Source organism: Calypte anna, chromosome Z (assembly GCF_003957555.1).
Source record: "Calypte anna isolate BGI_N300 chromosome Z, bCalAnn1_v1.p, whole genome shotgun sequence".
NCBI lineage: Eukaryota > Metazoa > Chordata > Aves > Apodiformes > Trochilidae > Calypte > Calypte anna.
In genome coordinates this window covers 50,005,013-50,031,470 of record NC_044274.1, presented here as the reverse complement: position 1 = coordinate 50,031,470, position 26,458 = coordinate 50,005,013, and the positions used below count along the sequence as shown (strand labels likewise).

At 36.7% G+C, this 26,458-nt stretch overlaps 1 protein-coding gene across 2 annotated transcripts in view; it reads right to left on the bottom strand.

Moving 5' to 3' along the window:
- Positions 1-1,498: 1,498 nt before the first annotated feature.
- Positions 1,499-26,458, bottom strand: part of SV2C (synaptic vesicle glycoprotein 2C) — a 79,781-nt gene continuing 54,821 nt past the window's right edge. Inside the window, exons 4-14 of one of the 2 annotated variants that reach the window (XM_008503469.1) lie at positions 25,100-25,233; positions 24,864-24,953; positions 20,555-20,631; positions 20,430-20,459; positions 18,652-18,655; positions 18,233-18,321; positions 17,712-17,876; positions 14,707-14,840; positions 13,292-13,495; positions 12,054-12,213; positions 1,499-1,682 (exon numbers count right to left, since the gene is read on the bottom strand). In XM_008503469.1, the coding sequence (XP_008501691.1) occupies positions 1,499-1,682; positions 12,054-12,213; positions 13,292-13,495; positions 14,707-14,840; positions 17,712-17,876; positions 18,233-18,321; positions 18,652-18,655; positions 20,430-20,459; positions 20,555-20,631; positions 24,864-24,953; positions 25,100-25,233 (1,271 nt within the window). Of the gene's footprint in view, positions 1,683-12,053; positions 12,214-13,291; positions 13,496-14,706; positions 14,841-17,711; positions 17,877-18,232; positions 18,322-18,651; positions 18,656-20,429; positions 20,460-20,520; positions 20,632-24,863; positions 24,954-25,099; positions 25,234-26,458 lie in introns of both variants that reach the window. The other variant, XM_008503468.1, reaches the window with a different exon arrangement.

Here is a 26,458-nt window from a genome sequence, read left to right as displayed (position 1 = left end):
TCATCCTATTACCAGACTCTGACGTCAAAGGATCTTCCCCTTTTGTTTGTTAATGTTACAGATGTATTTCTGTTTAATTTTTAACGCTAATGTTTGAAAGAGTACTCAGAGACTTTTGCAGAGCAGTAGGACTGGTGAAGAGCTCTTTGCTGTAATCCAAAACAGTTCACAGAATATGGCTTATAAGGAACATACTAACTACTTACTTTCCATCTTTGCACTTAGTCTAGTAGACATAATCACTACCTGCAGCTTTGGCATGGCTTCTTTCCTAATGGCCTTTCAGAGAGATATTTGAAAGTGTTAAATGGTGAATTATCTCCAGAACTACTGAAAACCAGCAGAGAAAATTGTTACATAAACAAGTGTGTAAACTATGAAAATAATGAAGGTGGGTTTTTATTCTTGTTTATTTATTTTCTTAGTTTTGACATTATTATAAATAAATCTTCTGAGATGTTTCAATTATATTATATTCTTTTTTGAAGTCACAGCCTGCCTAAATTTACTAGGTGGCATTCTGCACCCACTTACTTTTGTAACCATTCCGTGAAGAAAAAAAATATTTCAGAAAAGTAAATATCAACTTTTCTGAAAGCATCTTACTTTTCATATAGTTCAGCGACCTGATTCTGCTTTCATTCATACTTAAAACAACAAAAAGTATTTGCATGGACTCATTCCCAGATTAAGACAAAGTCACTGTTTTAAAATAGCAAAAATATTCCAGATTACAGAATATTAGAATGATGCCACAAGTGAGAAGAAAACAATATTTTTCCTGGGGGATAGGCAGCAAAAAGTGAAAGTGCTTATTTTATTATTCTCATTGCTGCTCACCCATAGAGGGTTTTTTGTCTCCTCGTAGGATCTGTTGCCTTCTCCTCAGCAGTTGTGGGGGGTAGTTGGCAATTTTTACTTTAGATTGAATCTACCTAAAAAGATTTCCCAAAAATGGGGCAGTGCTACAGGTTTTTACCACCTAAGGACAGCGACAGAAAGTCATTTTTCTCAGTACTGATGTAGTCTCTAGAATTTCCCAATTAATGCTTCATGCATTGATGCATATAATATTACCTACTCTGCACCAACACTGCTACATAATTGACTTGCATGTCTATCCTATTACTGAAGTTCACAATGCCATGGCCAAATTTGTCATCTATTTTTAAATTATGTGACTGCTTGCCTTTTTAAATAACGAATTATCAGTATGGTTTTTACCTTTCCAGACATGTCACTGACAGTGTTTTAAGAGGTAGCTTTGCAATTTGAATTTAAGTGGTTTTGAGTAGCAATATATGCAAGTGAACAAAAGTGAAATTTAAACTTTTATACAGAGGTTTCTAAATCTCTGCCACTCCAAGTATTTTTTGAGTTTTATTTCTGACATCTGAACACTCTACTAAGCATTGAGAATCTGAAGCCTTTGCACCATCAGTCAGGAAAGCTGAAATTTGTAGGAAGAAGGAAATAAATAGCAAATGGCTTTTCCCAGTTACATCAACACCTGTGTTCTTGTGTCAGGAAGCCTAAGTCCTACCAGACCTCCACACACTAAAACAGTGGAAGCAAGGAGAATAGGGATTGCTTTGGTGATACCAACAAGGGAACCAAATATTAAGTTTCCAAGTACAGCTGCTGCTTTGCATAGTGCATTCAAAAAGCCAAATCCCGTTGACCTAAAAGAAAAGAAGAAGAAAGAAAATAAAAGGTTAAAAGTGGGTGAAAGAGTAAACCCCTTTGAGACAAATCCACAGTGGGAATACATCAGTATAGCCCCAATATCTTAAACAGAACTTTTGCCAACAATGATTCTGTTCTTGTCTTTATAATACAAAATCAAAGCTCACTGCTATGGTATGTATTGAGGCAAATTTATTCTGCTGCCTCAGGGACCAAAATTTGAAAGGAATGACTGAATAGGTAACTTTAAACCTCTACAGTAGAACAAAGGACTTGTAAATGGAAATTCAGTAACTCATAAAATGCTGGACTGGGAGACGGTGGGAAATAGAGAGCTACTTGGTGATTCGGAAAAAAGTCACCAAAATATATGGATAATCATGTTGGGGTACTGAATAGATACGGATTTCTTATGGGTGGCATACATGTTCAGCCAGCGTTTTTTCAAAAGGATTATGAGGCTTCCAATTATAATGAATTACTATCTCTTAGAGCTAAAGAGAACAGAACCTAATAAAACCCCTACACAGTGCAGAAGAGGTATCTGTGAAACTTTGAAAAAAAAGGAAAAGGAAATAGATTGCCCACAGAAAGTATGACCTGGGCAAACTACCATGATATTAATAAATGCTTTTTTTGACATGACTGCATGATTTCATAGTTGCTGGAATAAATATGCCCTACCAAAAGTGTCCTACCAAAAATATCTTCACAATAGTAGAATCTTTGCCACTTCTCAAATGTCTTACAAGCAAAAGAGAGAGGGACTAAGCAGTGCTCACATCATGCTCACTGGGATAAAATAGTAAGAATGAAGAGGATAGAAACTTCTTTTCAGAACAAAATGCTTCTTTCTTCCTAATATGACCTACTTCCACTTGAAGGAAAAAGCCTCCAGTCCAAACAGCAGGGATTAGCAGAGGTGTGAATGGTCTGAGTGACTAAAAGACATCCCAGACATCGCACTGAAGTGCATGTGAAGGATAGGAAGAAGTTCTGTGTTCAGATATCACCTGATAGGAAGTGAGTTTAAGAAACTTCTACTGGAGAATCTAGAGAGCAGCCCGGGGAATCAGCTTGAAGTAAGCAGGTTCAGTCCCAGCTGAGAGCAAGGATATAAACTGTCAATGTTCTTCATGGAACTATTTTTTAATTTGTGTAAAAGCAAATGCAAGTATCAAGGGAGAAAGGATCCTCTCCCTCAAGCAGCCTCTGGACATGGCCATAACCCAAAGTGCCACTATTTTTTCTCTTCTGCTCTACTGCAGAGTTGGCCACTGGATCTCGATGGGGTCAATAAGTCAGGCCCTTCAGTGTCCTACATTGAAGTCCTATAGTGAGGAGAGGTAAAACTTCTGCCTAGTAGAGAGGTCCAGCATATAGAGGGTTTCAGCACCACTCATGCCCTGACTATCTGATCTACTCTTCTTCATAATTATACCAGTCCTGGTATATTTGAGGACGTGCACTAAAAGAATGGTGACAGTAGGTCTAGTTCCTTCTAATCACTCTTGTTTGCTCTAAGAAACAAAAGTTAGAGCACAAGCATTAAGAAGCTTCTTATTTAATCCAGAGAGTCAACTCCAGGATCTTTACATGATCCAGAAATGTGATAAATTAAAGAAATTGTAATTTGCCTATAAAATTCTTATATCAGTTAAAAGGATGTTTGCAGAACAGCATTAAGACATGGGACAGACTAATAAATATACCTTCACAAATGGTTTTTTCAGTTAATTTTAAATATTTATTTGCCCATGGTTGCAGACCAAAGTCCAACTTCTTTGCTTAAAACATTATAGAAGTAAAACAGAAGAGTTGATATTTATTGTTCCAGTGTCAGCTCTGTCTGCTCTGTGTACTGTATATGTTTGCTGAACCATAACAAAACACAAGTTAGTCTCTATACCTGAGCTTTAGCAAAGCAATTATTATTTTTTCTGAAGTTATCATAACTCCTCCGTGTGCAGAGCATGACACCTGTCCAGATACTGCATGGCAGTAAGTATCAGCAATATCTAAGGAAGGAAAGACAAGTCATTCTGATGGCAGAGCAGAAACTACCTAGAAACATAGCAAAAAAAACAAGCAGAAGAGACTTAGATATGCCTCCTAAATGATCAAAGCCCTTCCGTGCTTTTTTTTTTTTTTTTTTCTAAATTTGATTACACCCCCAGTACTTCTACGTAATACTTCATGCCAAAAAAAGCTAAAAATGCACATCTTGGAGATACCAGCCTCCAAAGCCACATCACATGCTCTGCTGTCTGACACTGCAGACTGGTGAGGGATACCTGGGAGTACAATGAGTGAAAGCAGGAAATGAAACCTTGAAAGCATTACTTGTGAAGGTTTCCAATAGAGAGAATTTTTCAGCAGCTCCTTGAAAATGACTGCCTCAGAGAAGAAATGTGAAAGTTAAGACTTGCCCATTGAGTAATCAGTCCAAAGGAGGAGTGGGAGATACACTGAAGGAAGCAGCAAAGATTCACACTACTGTAGTAACCTTTCAAAGCCTATGAGAAGATCATCAAATCTCTGACAGAGAAACATGTTCTACAAGAGCAGATCAAGTGAAACATCAGATGTGTGTCTGGAGGAGACTGACCTGCAGAAACTCTTGAGAGAGAAGGAGATCCAGACTGACACATCATCTAGAGTGATCAAGAGTACAGATAGGAGGGAGGAGCATGAAGAGGAAAACTGTCATAAAATAGACTTTATAGCAAATAGGTAAGAGGAGGTTAAAGACAATATACCCAGCCTGGAAACCAGAGTGCTAGTATAACAACAGTATGCAACTATTTTGAACAACTTCTGGGAAGAAGGAGCGGCAAAGAGTTGTAATTCTTCTAATTTCAGAGTGGTTTACATGCAGAAAGTATTTCTGAAATTATGGTGGCGACTGGTTGTGAGCAGTGGCTGCACAGGTAAACACGATTTCTTCAGCTGTCACTACTGATGTGAAACCAAACTTGCTCCCAAATAACAGTACCAGGAAAAAGAAAGTGCTCACACACAGCAAACAGGCACCTAGTCACCAACAACTTCAGAGAGATACCAGAACTCTCCAAAGAATACATAGATCTAACCAAAGAAAATTTGTGTAAGTACAGGCAGGAAATCCTTGGAAAGGCAAAAGCACAAATTACATGGGCATGCTGTACTTACATTCAGTGTTATTTTATATTGCCTTATAGAGGTAAGCAGTTTCACAGATGCTATTTCCTTATATCAAGTAGTTATAATAGCAGTTGCAATATAATTTTCTGAGCAATGTGGACCTCTTCTTTTCATGTGCTGAGTTTAAAGATAGCACATTTAAGGCTGCCACTGTGATTTAGATCTATTATAGGTTATATACTCCAAATTATGTTATTAAGATTTTAAACTAATTTTTTCAATATAATATTTCTTATATCTGAAAAAAATTAAGGTAATTTGTTGGCACTGAGAAAAACAGTTCTGCTTTTTAAAATTGATTTATTCGATTTTTCTAGTTGTAAATCTAATCCCATTAATGTTATCAAATTATAAATAGTGAAGAGTAATACAAAGCCTTTGGCTATTCTGGTGATACAAAATGAACAAAAGAGCAGAAGTTCAATCTTTTAATCTTAAAGCAGTTTTTAGGCATGTCCTTTTGTGAAGAACATGCACATCATTGGAGGGAACAGTAACATTTTTACAAGCTTAAGAAATGTTGCAACCTCCATCTGAAAAGCATCATTACTGCTCAACTGCCTTCTTATCCTTCAATTTCCATACTCTTTAAATTTGAATTTGTTCTGGACTAGGAGTCAGAACAAAGTCATTAAGCCAACAGTTTAGCTGTAATGATAGAAAATTCAGATTTGCTGTTTTTTAAACACCTTTCTAAGAAGAATGTGTGTGATTAAAACAAGCTAAAAGCTATATAAAACCATGTCTTAATAATTAACTCTACTGAACTGAAATAAACAGGCAGAAGATATACTGCAGTTCACATACATATTTATCAGTAGTTTTCTTTTACAGTACTATTGCAGCTTCTGTTACAGTGTTTCAGAAAAGTGCTAGTGTCTGGGAAGTCTGCATATGATCAAAAAATATGTGATGTGTCAGCTCAGCATCATGAATTAATTAAGTGGAAAAATCCAAACGCATAAAGCTTTTGTATTATATACACCAATTTCTGCTGTCTTGGTCAGTTACTGGGTGAAGCATTCACAAAAAAATGTGGGTTTGACTCCAGAAGGAATCCTTATTACTAGTCAAGAATCCATTGTCCAGCTTGAAAACACCTTTAAATCCTTCAGGCACTTCAGTAAAGTGATGGTGGTAAAGTCAAAAACAACCATAAAAAAAGCAATCCCAAAACTCAGGACTGTAGTTTTGATATGATAAAAATGTAGAAGTACTATAAAAGGATCAGGTATAAGATAAAGCTGTTATAAGATAAAGGATGTTAGGGAATAAGAATTTTCCTCAACGCATGTTACTTCTCTTGCTGGGAAAACTGCAATAAAGAAAACAGCTTAGCTCCCTTTCAGTCAAACCCCACATAAAAATAGCAAAGAGTCCAAACAGTTAAAATGAGAAGGATTATCCAAGCTTTTAGGTTAAAAGAGTTTGTTACCTGGTTGCCACATATACTTCTGCTTAGATCAGGTGCTTATATTCCTACACAAAATACTTCAGGCCTGCTTTTTCTGTTCCATTGCTGATAGCCAGACAATCTGAAAACTTCACTGTCCTGCACGGGAGTGCTACTGAATGTGTCACATTGATATTTCATAACTTCCTAGCTAGAGCTAGGGCTGAGCCTACCCAGCCAGTCACAAAAAAAGTCCAAATAACACTTTTGTAGTTGTTGATAATACGCAAAGTCTACTAAAACTGAGTTTATGAATGTGTTACGAAAAATTTTCTAAAGTCCAGGCTTTTAAGGATCATTTAAAAAATAAGTACTGAGATGTATATCATAGCGTGGCCACTTAGAGCACACAGTGTGCAAAACTGTGGAGTTTATGGTTGAAGGCATTGCACAGGTCCAGCATGTCATGCTTAAAGATGTTACTGTGAATTTTCAGCAAAGACAGTAGAATCACATCCACAGGATGGCAGTAGAAAATAGCTGTAAGGAAGTCTACCTACGACTGCTGTTATGATTCAAAGGAATAGAGAACTCCTCACAATAATACAAAATTGGACTTAAGGTAGTTTGTGAATAATATTTATTATTCTGCAGACAGATTCTCTGGGCTCAAGAACCAAAAATGAGCAACATTTCTTAATTATGATCAAATCCTTACAATCTTTTTTAGAGGTATTAGAAAAAGTCAAAACAAGATTACTTCATTTTATAACTCACCTAGAATTCTAAATATTCTTGGCCAAGATTCAAACCCAGATGTCTGGCAGCTGTAATAAAACTGATGAATTGTTGGTTATCTGATGCAATCTGACCTTGATTTTCTCTGTGGGACATGACCTATTTCTATTCCACTTTCTGTTTAGGTTTGTGGTGTTTGATGTACCCACACTTTGACAGTAGTCTTGTCTTACAAAGTTGGTGATTCCCAAGTTATCTCACAAGAATATATTTATTATTCATGTGGAAGTAACAATTGCATTTTTAAGTCATAACATTCTCCTAAGTGTTACTTCTTCAGAGATTTTTAACCAGCTTCCATTCATATTCATATTCATATTACAGGCAGACCCAGAAAGCTGTGCAATATTACTGCAAGCCCCTTGGGCACACACATTACAACACAAGCCACAATTACCTCATCACACAAGGTTGTTTTTCCACATCACTCTGCTAATGAACAGAACAAAGACACCTTGAGGGTAAAATATATATGTAGTGAAGAAAACTTGATTTCCCTCATCTGCTACAAAATCCGGAGGGTGCACTGTAAATAAGGTTGTGGATTGCAAGATGAGAAAGCAGTCTCATGTTTAAGATAGTTTAGTGCTGTCAGGAGAAAGGATACAACCTTTATCCCTGCAGCAGAAGTAGTACATTATGCAAGCAAGTAATTTAAAACTAACTACACTGACGTTAAGTATGCATTTCACATTTTCTGGGTGCTCAGCTTAACATTTTCAGGTTTGCTGAATGCTGAGAACTTGCAGACACTGTAAAATTCAAACATTCAGCCCATTCCCTCTTCTGAAATGCTCAGAGATTGGGTTTGTTGGTACCACGTCTCAAGTTGAGCACCTAACATAATTTTTCACTATTTCCTTTTCCTCTGTGCATCAAGTTCTGTGTCAGACCCTTTCAAAGCAGTGTTTGGAAAATCCAGAACATTTATGAAAGAGTAAGAGCACTCTAGGAACACCCAAAAACGCAAGATATTTCAAAACTCTCCTTCAGAGCAGAGTTTCCTGGGTTATGGAATAGTTTGGTCTGGCCTTCTAGAGGATTAGGAGCAACCAAAGACTTTTCAGAACCTGTTGGATAATCTGTAGTAGCATAGGCTATTAGGAAGGCAAAATGGGAAGAAAAGGATGAGACAAAAGATGCTTTAATTTCTTTACACTGTGGGCCAGGGTAAACTTTAAAAACATCTAGTTTATAGCCAGTTATCATGAGTGTTCTTGAAAATTTATGTATTGAAAGGTAAAAAAATAAAATTAAAAAAAAATATTAAATTATTATTTTTTACCACCATTCACTTCACCTTTAAGACAGAAACCTAGCTACGACTAGTGTTAGTAATATATATTCGCTTTTTAACACAATTTAGAGATTACATTCTCTGGTCACCTCCCTGAGAACTACTTGAAATCTATCCAGCTTTTAACATGTCTTATTTAGCAGATATGCAAATTAACTGTAGTTTTATAAAGAACATGCAGGCACAAGCTATGCTAAAATGGCATAACATTTGAAGGTAACCATCAAGAATATATGGCAAACTACTTAATAAGCTCAAATCTTATCATTAATAAATTAAAATGTAAATAGCTAGATGAGTGTGAATGCATTTAAAAACCAAATCTGCTAAGATTTTGAACCAACTTTAACTCTGTCCTGCAGGCAGCTGATGAAAGAGCAAACTGAAATGTGTGCCATGTATCATATAAACTGCACTTTCCCAAATTGCTCACCACACCCCTACCTGGCAATAAGCCAGCGTGATCCTTAAGTAACCTGGAGTACAATTTATGAAACACCTTTTGTATTACTCTGCATGACACTGGCAAAGCCCCAGTGGTTTGTCACCTGGCTGCTCTCCAAGAGGAGTTTTTGCAGGAGGAAAAGGAGGGGCTGCCCAGCCTGGTCTCTTGTGCATGGTAGCATGAACTGGCCTCCTTCCACACACTTTTCTTCCAGTCCCACTTCCAGATGCTGGGGGTTTGTGGTCATTTCACTGATTAGGAGTAACTGAAAAGCACACATTGGAAGAGTAAGATAGTGGCAGAGAGAGCAAACTTGCTGTGTCCAGACTGCTTTCTGAGGGAAAACTGGGAGCCAGTTTCAGGACCAGACTCACTCTGGATGCAGATTTGAAGAGAAAGTAGACATAATTTTAAGCATGAATGACATGTGCCTGGAAAGACTTTTCAGCCCTAAAGCTACTTGCAGAAGTTGAGAAGTCCCAGCAAAGAGTGGTAAGTCATGTCAAAAAGACATGGAAAGACAGGAGGAGTATCAGAGGGGGGCAGTAGTGGCTGCTAAAATGTAGCTGACCTGTACAGAAATAATATCCGAGTGAAAATTCTGAGAGGGAAGTTTTGAGCCCCTTCAAGCAATAACTGCCAAATAGCTTTTAGGCCTAATCTAAAAACCTCAAAAAACAAAAAACCACAAAAAAAGTATCTAGGAAGTGACTTCTAGAATTGCTCATTTCCTTATAAACCAGATGGGAAAACTGGCAGAGATGGTTTCATCACTTCTGGATCTTTTGAGGAAAAATCCCATCTAGAGTGTATATCAGCAATGTCTTTCCTGCCACAGGTAGATTTGGTTTATCAGACTTCTAATAATGTAAAATGATGAGTTTTCTATCTGAGTTACTGCAAAAACCCCTGATAACTCATCTGCAAGTAAATTTCTGAGGTGAAATTCCAGACAGCTATTACTGACCAAAGAAGCTCTTAAGAAACAAGAATGAGGAAGAATTTCATGCAATCTCAAAGCTAGCAGAAACTATTAAAAAACAACTGTTAGCTACTAGATGCCCTAGAACAGATATCAGTTGCATTCTTTTTATCATTCATGGTAATGATGATTATTTTTTTCCCATTAAAATCTGTGAGTTACCCGGTTATTTTTCTTTTGTGGCTGCTATATTCAGGAATACAAAAAAGATGGCTATTTCTTAAGGATATTTATTAGGATTATATCATAGAGTTTGGATGATGGAATAGTTCTTGCCAGAAGAGAAATTTTCTGAGCTGTACCAGTACCATTTAATACTAAAACTTAGTGCTTTGGATCCATAAGTAACCTACTATGGTTATTTAATACAACCACAATGATAGACATCGATTTCTTGTGTGAAAAAGCACATATTTTAAAATGAAAGGAAAACAGAGAACTCAGTCTACGGTTTTATCTTCTGATGGGCAGTACTAGAGGCCGTTCTACTTCTGTCCAAAAACTTCGACTTGCCAGCCAACATCATGTGTTTATAAACTGGAAATATTTTTAACTATTTTGAAATTTCTGGTGAATGGCATAATGAATAGAACTGTAAAAGGTCCCTTAGCATGAATCTGGACAATTTTTCACCTGATTTGTTTAAGGAGGGGAGAGGATGGGGGAAAAAAATTCCAATCTATGGAAGAAAATCTTTTAAATTTTTACACTCAACATGAAGCAATGCATAACTCAACTGTTCTTCCTTCAGACAATGGACGGAAGATCATCGTTAAAAATATGCTGTATCTGGAAAAAAATTCCTATGTCATCTAGCAGCATTGTAGGCAGGACATTAAAATTGTCCTGAGCTTTCCTGCAAGAATCTTGAAGACTCAGGAGCAGCTGCTGAGACATTTTCATGTCTGCTTAATGCTGAGTTTGTACACTTCTAGAGACACTGTATACAAATTCGTAGCAGACTGATTAACAACTCAGCATGGTTCAAGGCCACAGGCTCTTCAAGAAGATGCTGTTCAGCTTCAGACAGCAAGTTTTATTTTCATCCCCACCAGTGCTATTTAACATCTTTGTCAGCAACAGGGACAGTGAAATCAAATGCACCTTCGGCAAGTTTGTGGTGAATGCACCTTCACCAAACTGTGTGGTGAAGTCAACATGCTGGAGGGAAGGGATGCCATCCAGAGGGACCTTGGCAGGCTCAAGAAGTGGACTTGTGCAAACTGCTACAAGGCCAAGTGCACCTGAATTGAGGTAATGCCATGCACAGATACAGGCTGGGAGGAGAAAGGACTAAGGACAGCCCTGAGGAGAAGGACCTGGAGTACTGTGTCCAGTTCTGGAGTCCTCAACATGAGAAGGACACAGAGCTCCTGGAATGTGTCCAGAGGAGAGTCACTAAAATGATCAGAGGGCTGGAGCATCTTCCCTGTGAAGCCAGACTGAGGAAGTTGGGGTTGTTCAGCTTAGAGAAGAGGAGGCTCCAAGGTGACCTTATAGCAGCACTCCAATATCAGAAGGGGGCCTACAAGAAAGCTGGGGTTGGGCTTTTTACATGGGTGTGTAGTGAGAGGACAAGGAGAAATGGTTTAAAACTTGAAGAGAGGAGATTTTGGTTAGGCATTAGGAAAAAATTATTTCCTTTGGGGGTGGTGAGACACAGGAAAAGGTTGCCCAAGGAAGTTGTGGCTGCCCCCTTCCCTGGAAGCATTCAAGGCCAGGCTGGATGGGGACTTGAACAACCTGGTCTTATGGAAGATGTCTATGCAGGGGGGTTGGAGCTAGGTGATCTTTAAGGTCCCTTCTAACCCCAGCCATTCTATGATTCTATGATTCTATGATTATATGGTTCTATGACTCCATGATTTTACAGCCAAGAGACTAATGTAGTTATATTGCTCTTTTGGACCCACTACAGCTTTTTTAGCAAGTTGCACTATGGAAAACTGAGAAATATTTCATTACTGTTTTCAGAAATAGTAGTTATTATTTGTCTTTTAAATAAAAGTAGCAGTTAGACCTTTTAGCTCATATAAAACAACATTTGTTGTATTTTCCTGGTTAGGTGATATTTGATGCAAACCACATACGAAATAGTTAAAAAAAAATCTGTTTTTTCTGCTTGCTATTCATAAGACAACCTATTCATTCAGGTCACTTAAAACATCACAGACTCTGTAAAACTCATTCTTAAACAAGTATATTTACCATTGCTGCTGGTATATAGAGATACTGCCAGTGAAATTAGGTGAAGCGTATCTGCACATACCTTCTGTCTGTAGGATACAGCTCCACAGTAATGACATCTAGTGAGTTCCATGCTGAGATGGTGAGGCCATTGTAGAGGCACAGCATACCTATCATCATGGATTCACTTGTCCCAAACCACAAGAAAAAACAGCTGATGCCAGAGAGAACCATGGAACCACCTAGGTACAAGAAAGATTAAATGAACACAAAGTATATCTGTATTTAAAGAATGGTCTTTGTTTTGTCTGATGGTCCTACACATACAATGTAGCTGAATAGCATATATTTGAGTTAAAAACTAAAGAGACTTTCTCTGCTGGTGAGACTAGACTTGCAGACCAATGCTGTAGGAGGCTCATAACAAAAAAGCCCTGTAACTCCTCAAATATTAGGGTATATCATAAAGCATTAAGATGTAACCGCCTCTGAACACCCAAATAAAGTTACCTAGGGAAAGCTACTCCCATTCTTCTTGTTCATAATCTTTTGCAATTACATGAAACTCATTGTAGCAATAAAAACACCAAGTGGGAAGTGCATCTATATAGTCTAGAAAATGAACACAATTAACTACTTCATAGTTATTTAAGTAAATTGAAAATATATTTGTCATTGCAGATAATAATCAGGAGATACCTTTCAGCAACGTTACTTTGCAGAATAGATAATGAGCAAAGCTCACTCTTCTGAGGAGCTGCTCCACTAGCTGAGGGCCACCTGTGCACCACTTGTTTTCCTTTCTTCTGGAGTAAAAATAATACAATGTTTAGCAGTTTCCAAAATCTTACTAATGTAGAGAAACAAGATAAACCAGGTGCCTTGAGTTGCCAGAGAGTGGGTGTGAGTCCACCTGTGCCTGGTTAGGGCAGGCCCCCTATTACCAGGGGGCCAATAAAGGTTGGACACACACCCACAGAGAGAAGCTCACTCTGGTGCGAGGCAATGGAGAGGCCAGCAGCTCATCGAGCTTCAGGAGCAAGAAAGGCTCTTCCTGCAACATACTAAATTCCTAAATAGTTCTCTTGTAATAGCAGCTTGGAAGTGCAATAACTGATAGTATGGCACAGCAAAACTGATTACAGAGCCCTGTATTTCTAAACCAGGGGCTTTTTAAAATGGCCCTTATAACGCAACATAAATGAATCTGCAGAAGCAATGTTTTGCATTTCTCTGAACAGAATTCTTAAAAAAGAGACCATGATACTTTATTGGGAGAGCTTTAGGATTTGGTGGTGCATTTTTAAATGAAGACCCTACCCAGCATGGTTAACCTTCCAATTCTGTCCATCAGGAGAGCAGACACAATATTCCCTGGTAACACTGCCAAAGTTCCCAGGAAATTAACAAAGTAAATCCAGTAGGCACTGTAGTCATCATCAAAAGAAATCTGGCATCCTGTTCTGATGTGGAAAAATGTGCAATTTATCAATTCACTGTCAATAAATTTGTATCGTTCAAGATCTGTGGAAAGAAGAAAAACATTTCAGCTAACAGCCAACTCAATGTGCAGCTTTTGATTGAAAACATTTCAAGTTTAGGCAACTTTAATGACAACCTGGAGCTTTCACAGCTTTGTATATTGGGACTAGTTATTGAAATTAATTTTGCTGCCTTTTTATCTTAATAGAAAAATACATGAAGCACATGAAAAAGAGCAACTAAGGTTGGGAATTAGGCAATATTAATGTATTTCACCTTGGGCTGTATTTGATTAAGGCCTTTCAGCACCAGTTTGCCTTTCATAAAAAGATCTGGTTATCTGGAAGTTTCTACCAATTTGTCTTGCCTCGTACCAGACCTTTTATTTCCACAGTCTTTCAGATGAGACTGCTAATCATGGCCAGTTTAGTTTTACTTGGCTTAAAGCATAACATTATTACAGAATTCAGATTTAAATAATTTTTTTTTTTGAGAAGGCCAGAAGGTCTTCTGCTCAAACACAGATCAGTTGCTATTGCAGATATTTAGATCATTCTGTTTTGGAGATTTCTCTCTCTACTTCCACTTTCTTTCTGTTCCTCCCATCAGCCTTGCAACCCCAAGTCAAGAATTCCCTCCTTCAACACAAAGAAAGCTGGGTCTTGCTTGCTTTGAAAAGTAATGCTGCTGGAGTTACATAAAAGTGGTAAGACGTGCTCAACCTTTTCAACAATCTTTGTTGGCCATATTCTACTTTCAGTTATATTTTATTAAAACAAACAAAAAAATTCTCTGTTTGAACATAGAAACATTCTCATTATTGTTAGAATACTGAGGAGAATGGGAATGATTACAGATGTGGTAGTTTGAAGTCTGAACAACAAATTCAAAGCAAGTACAATGAACAAAGAATTTCATCAGTCCCATTTAGACTCAATAAAAATACACTAGTTAAATCTACCAGTAAAGCAACAAACATTTTCTCCTCTCCAGACTGGATTTCTTTAGAAATTTTGAAAATCAAAGAGATGTTTATTATCTGAGTCAGTACTAGGCCTGTGGTATCTCTAGTATAGGAGTGATCCTTTCACTTTTCTGATAGAACATTAAAGCGGACTTCTGCTTTTTATAGCTTTTTATTTCCTATGAGAGGGCTACTTGTAGGCCACATTAAAAATCCAGAAATTATAGACATAAGGTGTAAATAGGAAGCTGAAAAACTGATATTCAGAGAACTGATGTTCTCCTAATACCTGTGTTGTAGAAGGTGGTATTCACGAAAGTACAGTTCCTGAAGTATGTGTTCAGTGAAGTAATGTCTTCAAACATACAGTTCTTAAAAAGTGAATCTTCAAAGGTTACTGATTTGAACTTCATCATAAGAAACCTGCCAGATAAAAATAATTTCTGTCAGTCTACCTAAATATGTTAGAAAGAGAAGCAGGTCAAGCTGATGCAGCTACACAAGTCTAAAAAATATCAGCCTTAGAAACAGTGATTTCTTATGGGCATTCTGAAGACACAATTAATGATTAGCTGGTTCTAGAATATTATAATTTGGAAAAGCATTAATAAACCAATAGCTCCACATAGGTATGGGCTACAAATGGTAGTGAAATTTCCGTGATAGTATAGCAATACTTATCCTTAATCATCAACAGAAACCAATGTCATGACATTAATGGAATAGCCTTGCAAAATCACTGTTACTTGTAATTTGACATTACAGTTGGAAATTAGGAGATCATGCTCCAGAATCTCAGTCTCATGGAACAAATAAGCATCTGTCTGTACCAATAAGTTGGAAAGAAAGAATAATTTAAAGAACCTTTATTTTTCCACTTGAACATACTGGACAATGCATTAGGCTCAAATGCAAAGCGTTCTGGTACAAGTGTTAAAAATTGCTTTCATAAAAATGTTTAACATGAACACAACTATTACCTTGCCTGTTAAACTGCTAGATACCTAACTTAAGTATGTGTATGTTATTCATGTATCTGTGGGACAATTGCAATTACCATGTACCTAAGCAGGTATAAACATTTAACATATTGCCAGTATCAACTTATTGTCAGTATAAACATATTGTCAGTAACTTTTCATATTTCTAAAAATCCTTTGCCTCATTTAGCTCCTAGGTTTTTGATCATGGTGGTCAATCAGGTAATTCACAGAAAAAGCTAATGACCAAGTACAACTAACAGTTACTGCTACTAAATGTTACTAGACTATAACAATGCTGTAAGCCTTTTTTAGTATAATTCAACCAAGTAACATAATTATGCCAACAAGAAAAGACAGAAGCAGTAACATATCATTATTACTGTGATGTCTTTTACTTCACATGAAGGTGTAGAAAAAAGAAAGGTACAACTAGAAGAGGGCAATTCTGCTGGCAGATTTCACCTAAAGTGACAAATTTTAAAATCAGTGATTTAATTTTCATTTGGCAGAAAGAACTGTTAAAATGGCAAGCTTCCTGAACAACATAGGCCTGTTCTGGTTAAAGCTGGTGAGACTAGCTAGGTATTTTTCTTCTTATAAGACTAATAGAAGGGAAAGGAATACACAAAATATGTTACCTATGTAGTATCAGGAATAAAATTATCTTGCCAACAAAGTTGTTGGAATCGCATCTTTCTGAGAAAGGAGAGCAAAAGCTCATTGTGTTTATCACCAGAAAAGACAATAACTAACGAACTCTCTCTGTCCATTGGTCAGAAGAAGGGTGTTTTCAGCCCATAAGCTTTAGTTACTGTATTATTTCTCATCTGTGACAGAGTGATTAAAATCAGGCTGGCATTCAATGTCATCTTATTATAATTTTTCATATAGTACTTTAAATTTTAAAATTAACCTAATTCCAGAAGAAAACAGAGAAGCTGTAGGAATTCAATTAATCAGTTGACAAAGAAATGACACAGTACGTGTCCTACTTTCCTCTGATGCACTTTCTACCTTTGGAGAGGAAATATACTGTGACTATATTAAAATCAGTTTTGTGATGATTTGAATTAAAACCCAACTCAAATGTAATGAAATAAAAAGTCATATATTGATGGAACTTCTAGATAAAAAAGAACATGAACCACTGAGATTGAGGTTGACTAGGGGAAGAATATTGAATGAGTTCATATTGCTATGCAAAAGATCTTGTAAATCTCAAATAACTGCCAGGGGCTTTTTAATTTTGCACATTTTAAAGAGTAAAGTACTATTTTAGGATAGATTAATGTTAGATTTGGTGCTTTACAACAATTTTCAGTCAAGGACTATAAGACCTTGGTTGACAGAGTGGTGCCAATTAGGTAGTAAATGTTTCTTTGCTTTAGGACTGAAAATACGTTCCTATATGAGTATTACTTGTATAATTTTAAAGGCCCTGTATTACCAAAGTAATTAAAATTATTTACTTAGATATAGATTTCCCTATGGAAATAATAATTATTAAGCACTGTGACATCAAGAAGTCCATTCCCATATTTCCGATGGGAAAATATGAGAAACCGGAGATTTAAAATTAAAAATCTGAGAAACCGGAGATTTAAAATAAGTGCATTGAATTTTCCCTGAAGTTATTTAGTTATCTACAAAGTACAGATAGAACCTTAATATATTTGGAGTCAGTAAAAAACCAAACCAAACCAAATCAAACAAAAAAAAACCAACAAAAAAAGCCAACCAACCAGCCAAACGAACAATCAAAAAGAAACAAAACCAAACCAAAACAAAAAACAAACAAAAAAAGGCATTGCCACTGTGTTGTTTCCAACTGCACAGATGTTAATAATTTTTATTGATTTATAGTAATTTTTAGCTTTTCTTTTTCTGTTACAAGATCCTAAACTCTGTTTCCATAGGAACATATTTCATTCATATATGGAAAGAACCAGCAACAGACATAAAAGCATGACTTTCTCCATCCCTCTGCAATGTGCCACATATTTAGGTCTGAACCTTTGAATCTCACTGTGAAAAGAAATGTTAACTTAGGCTTTTCTCTGCTTTTTCAGGATGACAAGGAACCTGGGTTTGCATGGAGGATTCTCACACAGGAACCACCAGCACATGTACAGGCCCACCTCTCCTCATGCTTCTTGAATCATAACAAATCAAGAACAGAGATAAATTCCCATAAAAAAGTATTAAAACCATTTATCATTAGCTATTGGAGAAAAATATTAGATTATTAAGACATGTTTTCAAATATGCATTTGTTTACTCCAGCCAACTCAGGATATTAGGAAATGTAAACCTGTCATTGATGTATTGTCCATTGCTGTGAATCTGATTTTCCAGCGTGAAGTTGAAGACGAAATGTGAAACCTCTTCATTTCGGAAGTGTTTCACTCGGGATGCGTATTCATCTGACTGCAGATGTTTAATGACGTCAGGAAACCAGACAGATAAGCCATAGTAGCTGTAAAAAACAGAAAAAACTCAGTTGCCAGGCTCATTTGTTTGGAAATCTGTGGAAGGTAAGGACAAGTAGCTCCCTCAGCTGCTTACTTGATGAAACAGCATTGTGAAAACCCCTATGAAATAAAAATACTGAAAAACTATGACTCCAGAAGATGCCCTTTTTCTGAAGCAGATACTATTGATGAGCCAGGCTCGCTGCCAAGAACAAACGAACCAATAAATATTACATTTTGTGAAGAGATACTAAGTAAACCTAAAATAAACAGGATAATCATAGTGACAGAGACTGCATGCAGATTATCCTTCTGATTATCAAGTCTATAAAAGATGGTTTAAGATATCAACCACTCTTACCCAAAAGACAGGCTGAACCACACAGCTGTAAGTTTGATTGTATTATCTTTCACTGGGTAGTTGAAGCATCTCATAAATGTCAACCAAATCTGTAAAGAATTAGGAAACACATGTATTTTAAATCATATTATGAGTAATATTGTTAAATGATAGAAGCTTTTTAATTCCTATTTGCCTGCTTCTTCAGGGCATCAGAGAGAGCAGACCAGCTCCTTGATACTGATCAGAGCTGTGCTTCCAATTCAAGTTCATTAATCAGCAACAGCTAGGCTGTGTGGTTTTTGTCACTTTCTGGCTTCTTTTCATAGAATCACAGAATGGTTTGTGTTGGAAGGGACCTTCAAAGACCATCTAGTCAGGTTGCTCAAAGCCCCATCAAACCTGACTTTGAATACTTCCAGGGAGGGGGCATACACAACTTGTCTGGGCAAACTGCTCCGAGTTACTGACCCATCTCACACTAAAAATTCTCTTCATAATGTCCAATTTAAATCTATCCTCTTTCAGCTTAAAACTATTATCATTTCTCCTGCCACTATCAGCTTTGGTAAAAAGACCGCCCTGACACCAAGCTTTCCTATAGGCTCCCTTCAGGTACTGGAAGTCTACTATAAGATCTTCCCAGAGTCTCCTCCACATTGAACCACCTCAGCTCTCAGCCTTTGCTCTCAGCAGAGGTGCTCCAGCCCACTGATCTTTTTTGTGGCTCTCCTCTAGACTCTCTCCAACAGCTTCATATCTAACTTGTGCACTGAGGACTCCAGAACTGGACAGATGGGGTCTCATCAGAGCAGGGAAGAGGCACAGAAGGACCTCTCTAGACATGCTGGACACACTTCTTTTGATGCAGCCCTGCATACCATTCACATTCTGTGCCGTGAGTGCACACTGCTGGCTTGAATCGATTTCTTTTATACACCATTGTGGACTGTGTCAATTAGTTCACCCTCACTTTCACCACCTCAAAACTTTCCTAATCTCTAGGCAGCTTCATTTGACTGTCTCAATTAAAACAGAGCTCTTGACAGAAATGTTTTCCTCTCACTTCCCAGTATAACCCTACTTAAAGTTTAGACAAACTACAAGCTATATTCCATAAATCACCATGTAAACACCGATCTATCAGAACTTACCACAGCTAGAAGTTGGTATTTTAACTGTATAAGGAAAGGCTATAACTCCCCCCATGTTAGAGATGCTACAGTAGAGCTGACTGAGGATGATGTTCTCTTTCTCTCTCTCTCTCTCTCCCCCTCATTTCAAGATGATTTCCTCCTTTTGAGGAGAAGAGGCAGTCTGTCCTAGAAGGTTTCTGCATACGTCATGCATGAAGAAAAGTTCTCTGACCCAGGGGTTAGTCCAGTGAGGTAATAAGGATGTGAGACAGCTAAGCTGCAACTACTTTAAAACTGGTTTAGTAACAAGGCCAAATCATAACATTTCAGTATTTATCTGCTCCTTTTTTTTACACATATCTATAAAAATAGACACTCTTTTAATTATTTTTTTATAAGCATAATGCAGTTTTTCCAAGTAAACGTATCTTGTGACAAACCTTGGCTTACAACACTTCATTACAGACCTGGAGAGTTTTAAGATGCAAGATTTTTAACAGCTCTAGAAAGCTGTTTTTGACATTTATGAATTTTTTCTGAAATTAATGAGACGTCTCAATTTTCATTACAAGGTTAAAAGACACTGCATAACTTTGGGTTTCCAAGCAAGTAAGAAAGGATACAGACCACAGTCCCAATGATCTCGTGTTAAATTCTCTGGAAGAGTTTTAACATAGTTTTCTGGTAAAACAGTCAACATGCCTAAAAATACATGCAGATATGATGCCTTATGAAGGTTTTATTGACATTAATTTACACAATTTATTCATGACTTTGCCATTTGTAAGCAATGCAGCCACTTCAATTTCCAGCTTATAATTTTTTGTCTCATTGTGTGTCCCCTTTTCCAAAGGAATACATTGATAAACATTCCCAGTATATATTATATTGTGGTGTCTGGGAAAAGATCTATATAACTATTATCCATCACTTTTGAGATGGCTAATGCAGCACTTTCCTCCTCAGAAGCTGTGACCAAACCCTGTGATTCATCTGCACTTTTTCTGGTTCAGTAAACCAGAACCTCACACTGACTCTTGAAACACCCAGTTTCACGGAAAATGTAGTATTGCAGCGATCACCCGCATAAGCTCAAACACTCCATTCCTTTTCTGAAGGCTAATTAAGAAGATGAATGGTAATTAGAGAACAAACAGAAATGTTGTTACTTACACCATATAGCTCTGTGCGAATCCTGACAAAACACCTCCTGTACCACGTTCCTGTATCACTCTCTATTTCTATGAGCTCATCTATCTGCTTCGGAGTTTTGATTCTGTTAACCTAGAATTAAAAAAAAAAAAAAGCAAATATTTGCTTTTTCTTGAATCATTAACTGCCTGTAAAGAAGTATTTGAAGGTTTTGATAAATCCCATAAACTACAAATGAGCAGATATTAAACCTGTGCCTATATTACAGATGCTTTAGTAAAGGAAAAGTAGAACACTGTAATGCCAAAGTTTACTGTAGATATATCTGTATTGGAAAAGCTCTACTTTTAGTGCATGCAGAAAATCCATTCCCTCTAAATTAAATAAGCTGTTCCTGCCAGGTTCTGCTGTCTTGCTGATGCACATATTTCTAGTTGCAAAGGATGAAACAGTATTTAAACTCTTAGTTCACCATGTCCAGAAGTTGTTATCAAGTGGTTTTTGACGTGATGTCACAACATTGATAGAAGTCGATGGATTAAAGGAAACAGAAATATTTGGAATGTCAAGCATTAATAGCTGAATAATGTGTTTCTTCTGGTTTTAGTTGCAGTAGTGTTAGACATAGAACTCTGTCTTTCAGATCTTGACTTTAACTCTCCTTCTTAATGAAGAGAGAAAAAGTTAGTGAAATTATCTGGAACTGCACGTGTTATTGCTGTTATGAGCAATCATCTACTTCACCTAAAGTGAAATGAGATAAACAGACAGCAGGGAACAATTTAGAATTACTAGTGACAGATAATGTGATGTTGCCTACAATACTAATTTTTACTTGTACTCTCCTGTGCAGAGCAAGAATGTGTTATATGTTCTTTCGAGACACAGGACCTGAGAAACCTGTACCACATAGTTTTAGTCTTAGTTTCCACTCTGTTGCCAGTGTTCATCACAGAGATATCACAGGAAGCAGTGTATTAATCCACAATTTATTTAAAAAGGAGACAGACAATGTGAAGAAAAGAAACAAAAATGGAAAGGAATGGACTTGTAAGGAGGGAGACAGCAATAAATAGACTTGAGTGTTCACTGTTTGGCTGCAGTTTCTGAAGTGAGCAATAGCTTGTGTTTCTTCTTTACAGAATGAGGGCACCATCACCCACAGATGTTTCATAGTGGATTACAGGACATCAGGGAATAGCCATATTGATGGCATAGTTCTAGTTTTCAGCTCACTGATTTAACAGATGTATACTCTTTAAGAAGCCTCATCTCCTTTGGTCTTTGAACAAAAGCAAACAAAAGCCCACCAAGAGATTTTCAATAACCACCATAACTTCTGAAATACTGTAGCTCACTATCTTGCCAAACCTTGACTATCTCAAAAGCCTGTAGCCTACTTGACATGCCTCTTCCCAAAGCAATAATCCTGTTTGCATCATCCCATTGATTTTAAACTTTTCTTAAATTGCTTTTATGAAAGACATTACACAGAAGATTGAATTGAGTCCTACAAGATACCTCTGAGCAGTCCCTCTCTGGTAAGCTCAGGGGCAGACTTTTCACCATTCTGGCCACTTCACTTATTTGCAGATATGTAGGCTGGGGCAAAAGTGTATGTATCCTGGGATCACTGTGTCACTGGGGATAAAAGCCCCTGCCTTTGATGGTTCGTAAAGATAAGAAAATTCCTATTGAACCAGGACAATGGTCCATCTGGACCATGCAAATTCAGCTGTCAGTTTATGAAGAATGAAAGACAAACAACAGAGAATACCTATTTTAATGAAAATGGATTCTCACTTCAATAACAACAGCTAAAATATGCAATATTTTAATGTTTAGAAAATCAAGAAATGCTACGAAGGATAATGTTTGCAGAAAAAGATTAATTACCACATGACAGTGAAAAAGTGGAGAGAATTTTGATTTTATGTATACCAAGATGTATATATTTGATGTTTATGCATATGCATAAATGCTTGATTTTAATAGTCCCATCATAGAGGGTACTATCAACTTACTAACAACTCTGTTAATGTTGCTGCTATCAGAAAAAAATTTAAAAAGTATTAGGAGCCACCACCTCCAAGGACAGTGACTAGAATACATCTATTTTGGAGTTCATAACTCTGAACCCAACTGCTCATCAGTTGATGCCTCCTGTGTTATAAAGGTTAGATGATAAAATCCTCAGTAGTATGAGAAACATGAATAAACATGACTTGAGAAAAAAAAAAGAGTCTAGGAAAACACAACATCAACATGATTAGGAAAAGATGTAAAAGAAAAGCAAACTAAAGCTATAGCAGTAATGGAGAAAAAGCTACATTGTCTGTTGAATTAGAAATCATACTTCCAATGTGTATTTGGTATAACTAGTGAAATGAATTGGAGGAAAATAGTAACACAGAAGTCTTAGGCTGGTACTAGATAAAGGAATACCTAATTTAGGAAAGTTATGTGAAAAAATTACTGGGACAAGATGTTACAACATCCAAGACTAACTTATATTTTTTTAAAAAGGAGACACTAAAATGATGTTCCAAATGAATGCAAAAGGTCTTTTCTTTCTGGGTTTTAGAAGATGAAACTGACATTGACTAATGAGGATACAATGATAAGTTTTTTGATCACATTAATGTAAGCTAAGAATAGGGACTATAGATGTGTAACCTTGACATACAGTACAGTATTTCTAGTTCTTCAGCTCCTTAATGTCAAGAATTGAGTTTTCTCAGTGTTCATGGCAAAAACTGTCAAGAATTCCAAGAAAGTGGTGGTTTTCCTTTATTCCTTCCATATTAATGGCTGACCAACTAAGAAAAGTAGCTATAAATAAACTGTTCAACATGGTTCATTGTCACCGTTTAAGACTTGTTAGGTCACAAGAACTGGAAACAGCAAGTATCTGCTTTGTTTTCTTCTCGGTCGCTGCTTTAGGATGTGATTACAATTTAATGTAAGTGGTCCAAGATTGTGGCTGATCCTTCCTCCCACCTTTTGTACCAGTACACATCTGTCTTCCTCCTCATGCCTAAATCAACACCATAGGGGTGAAGGGTCTGTGCTATGGGTGACTGTGCAATCAGTCAATATCAGTGTCTGTAGAAGAAAAACAAGGCATACTCTGTGTAAGAGCAGCTCATGTCAGCAAAAACCAATTGTGACTGTGTGCTGTACGGCATGTCCCTTTACTCATAAATGAAATCAGGAAATAAAGTATATATGATATACATATGATATATCGTATATATGAGATTATGAGATACATATATATGGGATTATGATATATATGTCATATATGTATGAGATTAGGGGTAGGTCACTGATGTATCAATAAATGTGGCTTTAACATAATAGATGTGCTAATCAATCTTTTCTCTGGCTAAATATAGTTCTTGAGCTTTGTCAAAAAAAAAAGTAAATGGAAACCTTGGAAACTATATCCAAGGCAATAAACTGCCAGTCTCAATGGAATAAAGCTTTCTGGTCAGATGGTCATTCCTCAAGACTGCCAGCAAATACAGAAGCTTCAAGATGAATTTTTAATTGAGTTTTATGTGCATTAAAGTAAAAAGAAAGCCTCTGGAAGAGGAAAAACATCCCACGCATGTCTCTGAGACAGGGCAGAATGCCAGCACCTCCACAGCACAACGCAGGCTGAAAGGGCAGACTGGATTTCAAAGCATGAAAATTTTTTCTTCTGTTTGGTTCTACTGCATCCAGGAAGATGAAATTGTTATATATGGTCTTCAGAAATAAGGAAGATACCATTAAAAAATTCTCAACAGTTTTTTATTCAGACTCAGGACAACTGCCATTTTCACCTCCAAATATAAACGATCTATGTATACTTTGAATATGGCACTATCACTAGACCTACAAGGCAAAAAATGCAGTTGAGCCTCCAAGATTCTTTGAGGAAATTTTAAGTCTGAAATTATTTCACAGGAGTGAAAATGAATTTTTTATGATTACCATCTTAGCTGATAAAAATGAAAAAAAAATTTTCTTGAAAAGTTTCAAAAAAGACAACAGTCAACTAATTTGAACTTCATGTGCCTACCATTATTAGGGGTGAAGTAAACTTAATCAATAAACTGCAGGTGTAGAGTATCTTTGTGCACCATATAGACTTACAACACTGAGGGTTTATACACTAAAAAATACATTGGCCAGAGGCTAATAACATCTACTGTAAATATAGAAATTTCAGTATGAGTTTATTTCCTTTGTTTAGAGTGTAAATGATTTGATTTGTCATGCACATCAGTAATAATGATTGCTTAAGCACTCCAGACGTTTCCATTCAGCAAGCTTATTGAGGTACAAAGTATTGAGGCTTTAAAACCAATACTCACTGTGAAGACTTTCTCAGGCTGACCTCGAGCTCGCATGTTGGTGTCATGGATTTGCTTGAGTATCATCCAAGCTTCATCATGCTTCCCAACCTAAACATTTGATCAACACGTTCAAACAAAACGTACATTCAGTCACTATAGTCACTGAACAATCTTAATGCCTGTTTTATAGAGGTAATGATGCGAACACAAAAATAATTTTGACTGGAATCTAAGAACCACTCGGAACGTTATACCTCAAGCAAGAACCGAGGGCTTTCTGGCATAAAGGTGAGGGCCACCACTGAAGAGACACAGGGCAGTGCACAGACGATCACAAACACTCGCCAGCTGTGGAACTGGTAGGCAGAACCCATGCTGAAACTCCATCCTGTGAAAACAGAAATTCACAAAATGTAGAGAAATAGGGAGTATTGTATGTGGAAACTGGAAGCTTCTTGGTGAGGCAAAATTGTACCTGTATTTAAATAAATCCTAATTGAGCTTTTCTGTCTGCACAAATAGCAGTGATTTCACAAATAATCTTACACTACGGATGTTTTTCAGCCTCTTGCACGTGACTAGTCGTGCTGGAGAATTACTACATTATGTATAGTGGGAGACTTTCTTACATAGGCATGAAGAAGCTTCTTTCAAGCTTCTTTGCAAAATCTGCATAAAGGTAGTTCTGTGAACAAAGCAGGGACACCATCAGCATCCATGAAAATACATACACAAATAAACAGTTTTCTGTGAATACTAGAAGAAGTTACAATTGAAAAGCTACAGTCAGGCAACATATTTTATGGAATTTTACAGCCTTCCTTATTGTTGTTGCTGTTATTGTTATTATTATTATTACTATTATTATTAGTTTTTTCTAAAACATTCATATCACTACTCAGTAATAGCCTCCTAATGTAATACAGTGCAATACATAAAGTATTTACAGTGTCTAAATTCTGCTTCCATCTTGTTCCAGAGCACTATACCCCTGCTTAAATTCTGCTAGAAGTAAATTGATGTCTATTCCTCCAGACTCATAACTGGATGTACAGAAAAAAAAAAAAATATATATATATATATATAAACTTTCTGAGATGACCAGCCTTAAAAGTGAAGTAGAGAAAGAATTTATGATTTTACAAAGAGGTTAAGAAAAGAACTTTAGGAAAACAATTATCCTCATCTCAAAAAACTGACAGTAAGATACAGTACTGACTTAAGGTGGTTTAGAAGCCATTGTTAAAATATATTTTGAAGACAACAAAGGGAAATAGTGGAAAACCTGAAGTACCAACCTCCAGGGCTAGTACTTCAATGTCTAAATAAAATGTCTGATTTTTAATCCAGCTTAGTATGACTGGACAACTGAAATACTAGAATCATAAGAAACACAAGAATTTCTCTTAAGAAAGAGAAAAATGTGATTTAATCTAGCTGCAGTACAGCAGAAACTTTAAAGTAATTTTTCAAAGATAACTTATTAAAAGATGAGTGACAGATAAAAATAAAGGACAGAAGAGATTAATGGAAGAAAATGGAATCCCAAATGCTGACATTGGATTAATCTGATAGGCTTCTTTGCTAACTGATTTTTCTCAACAAAAGACATA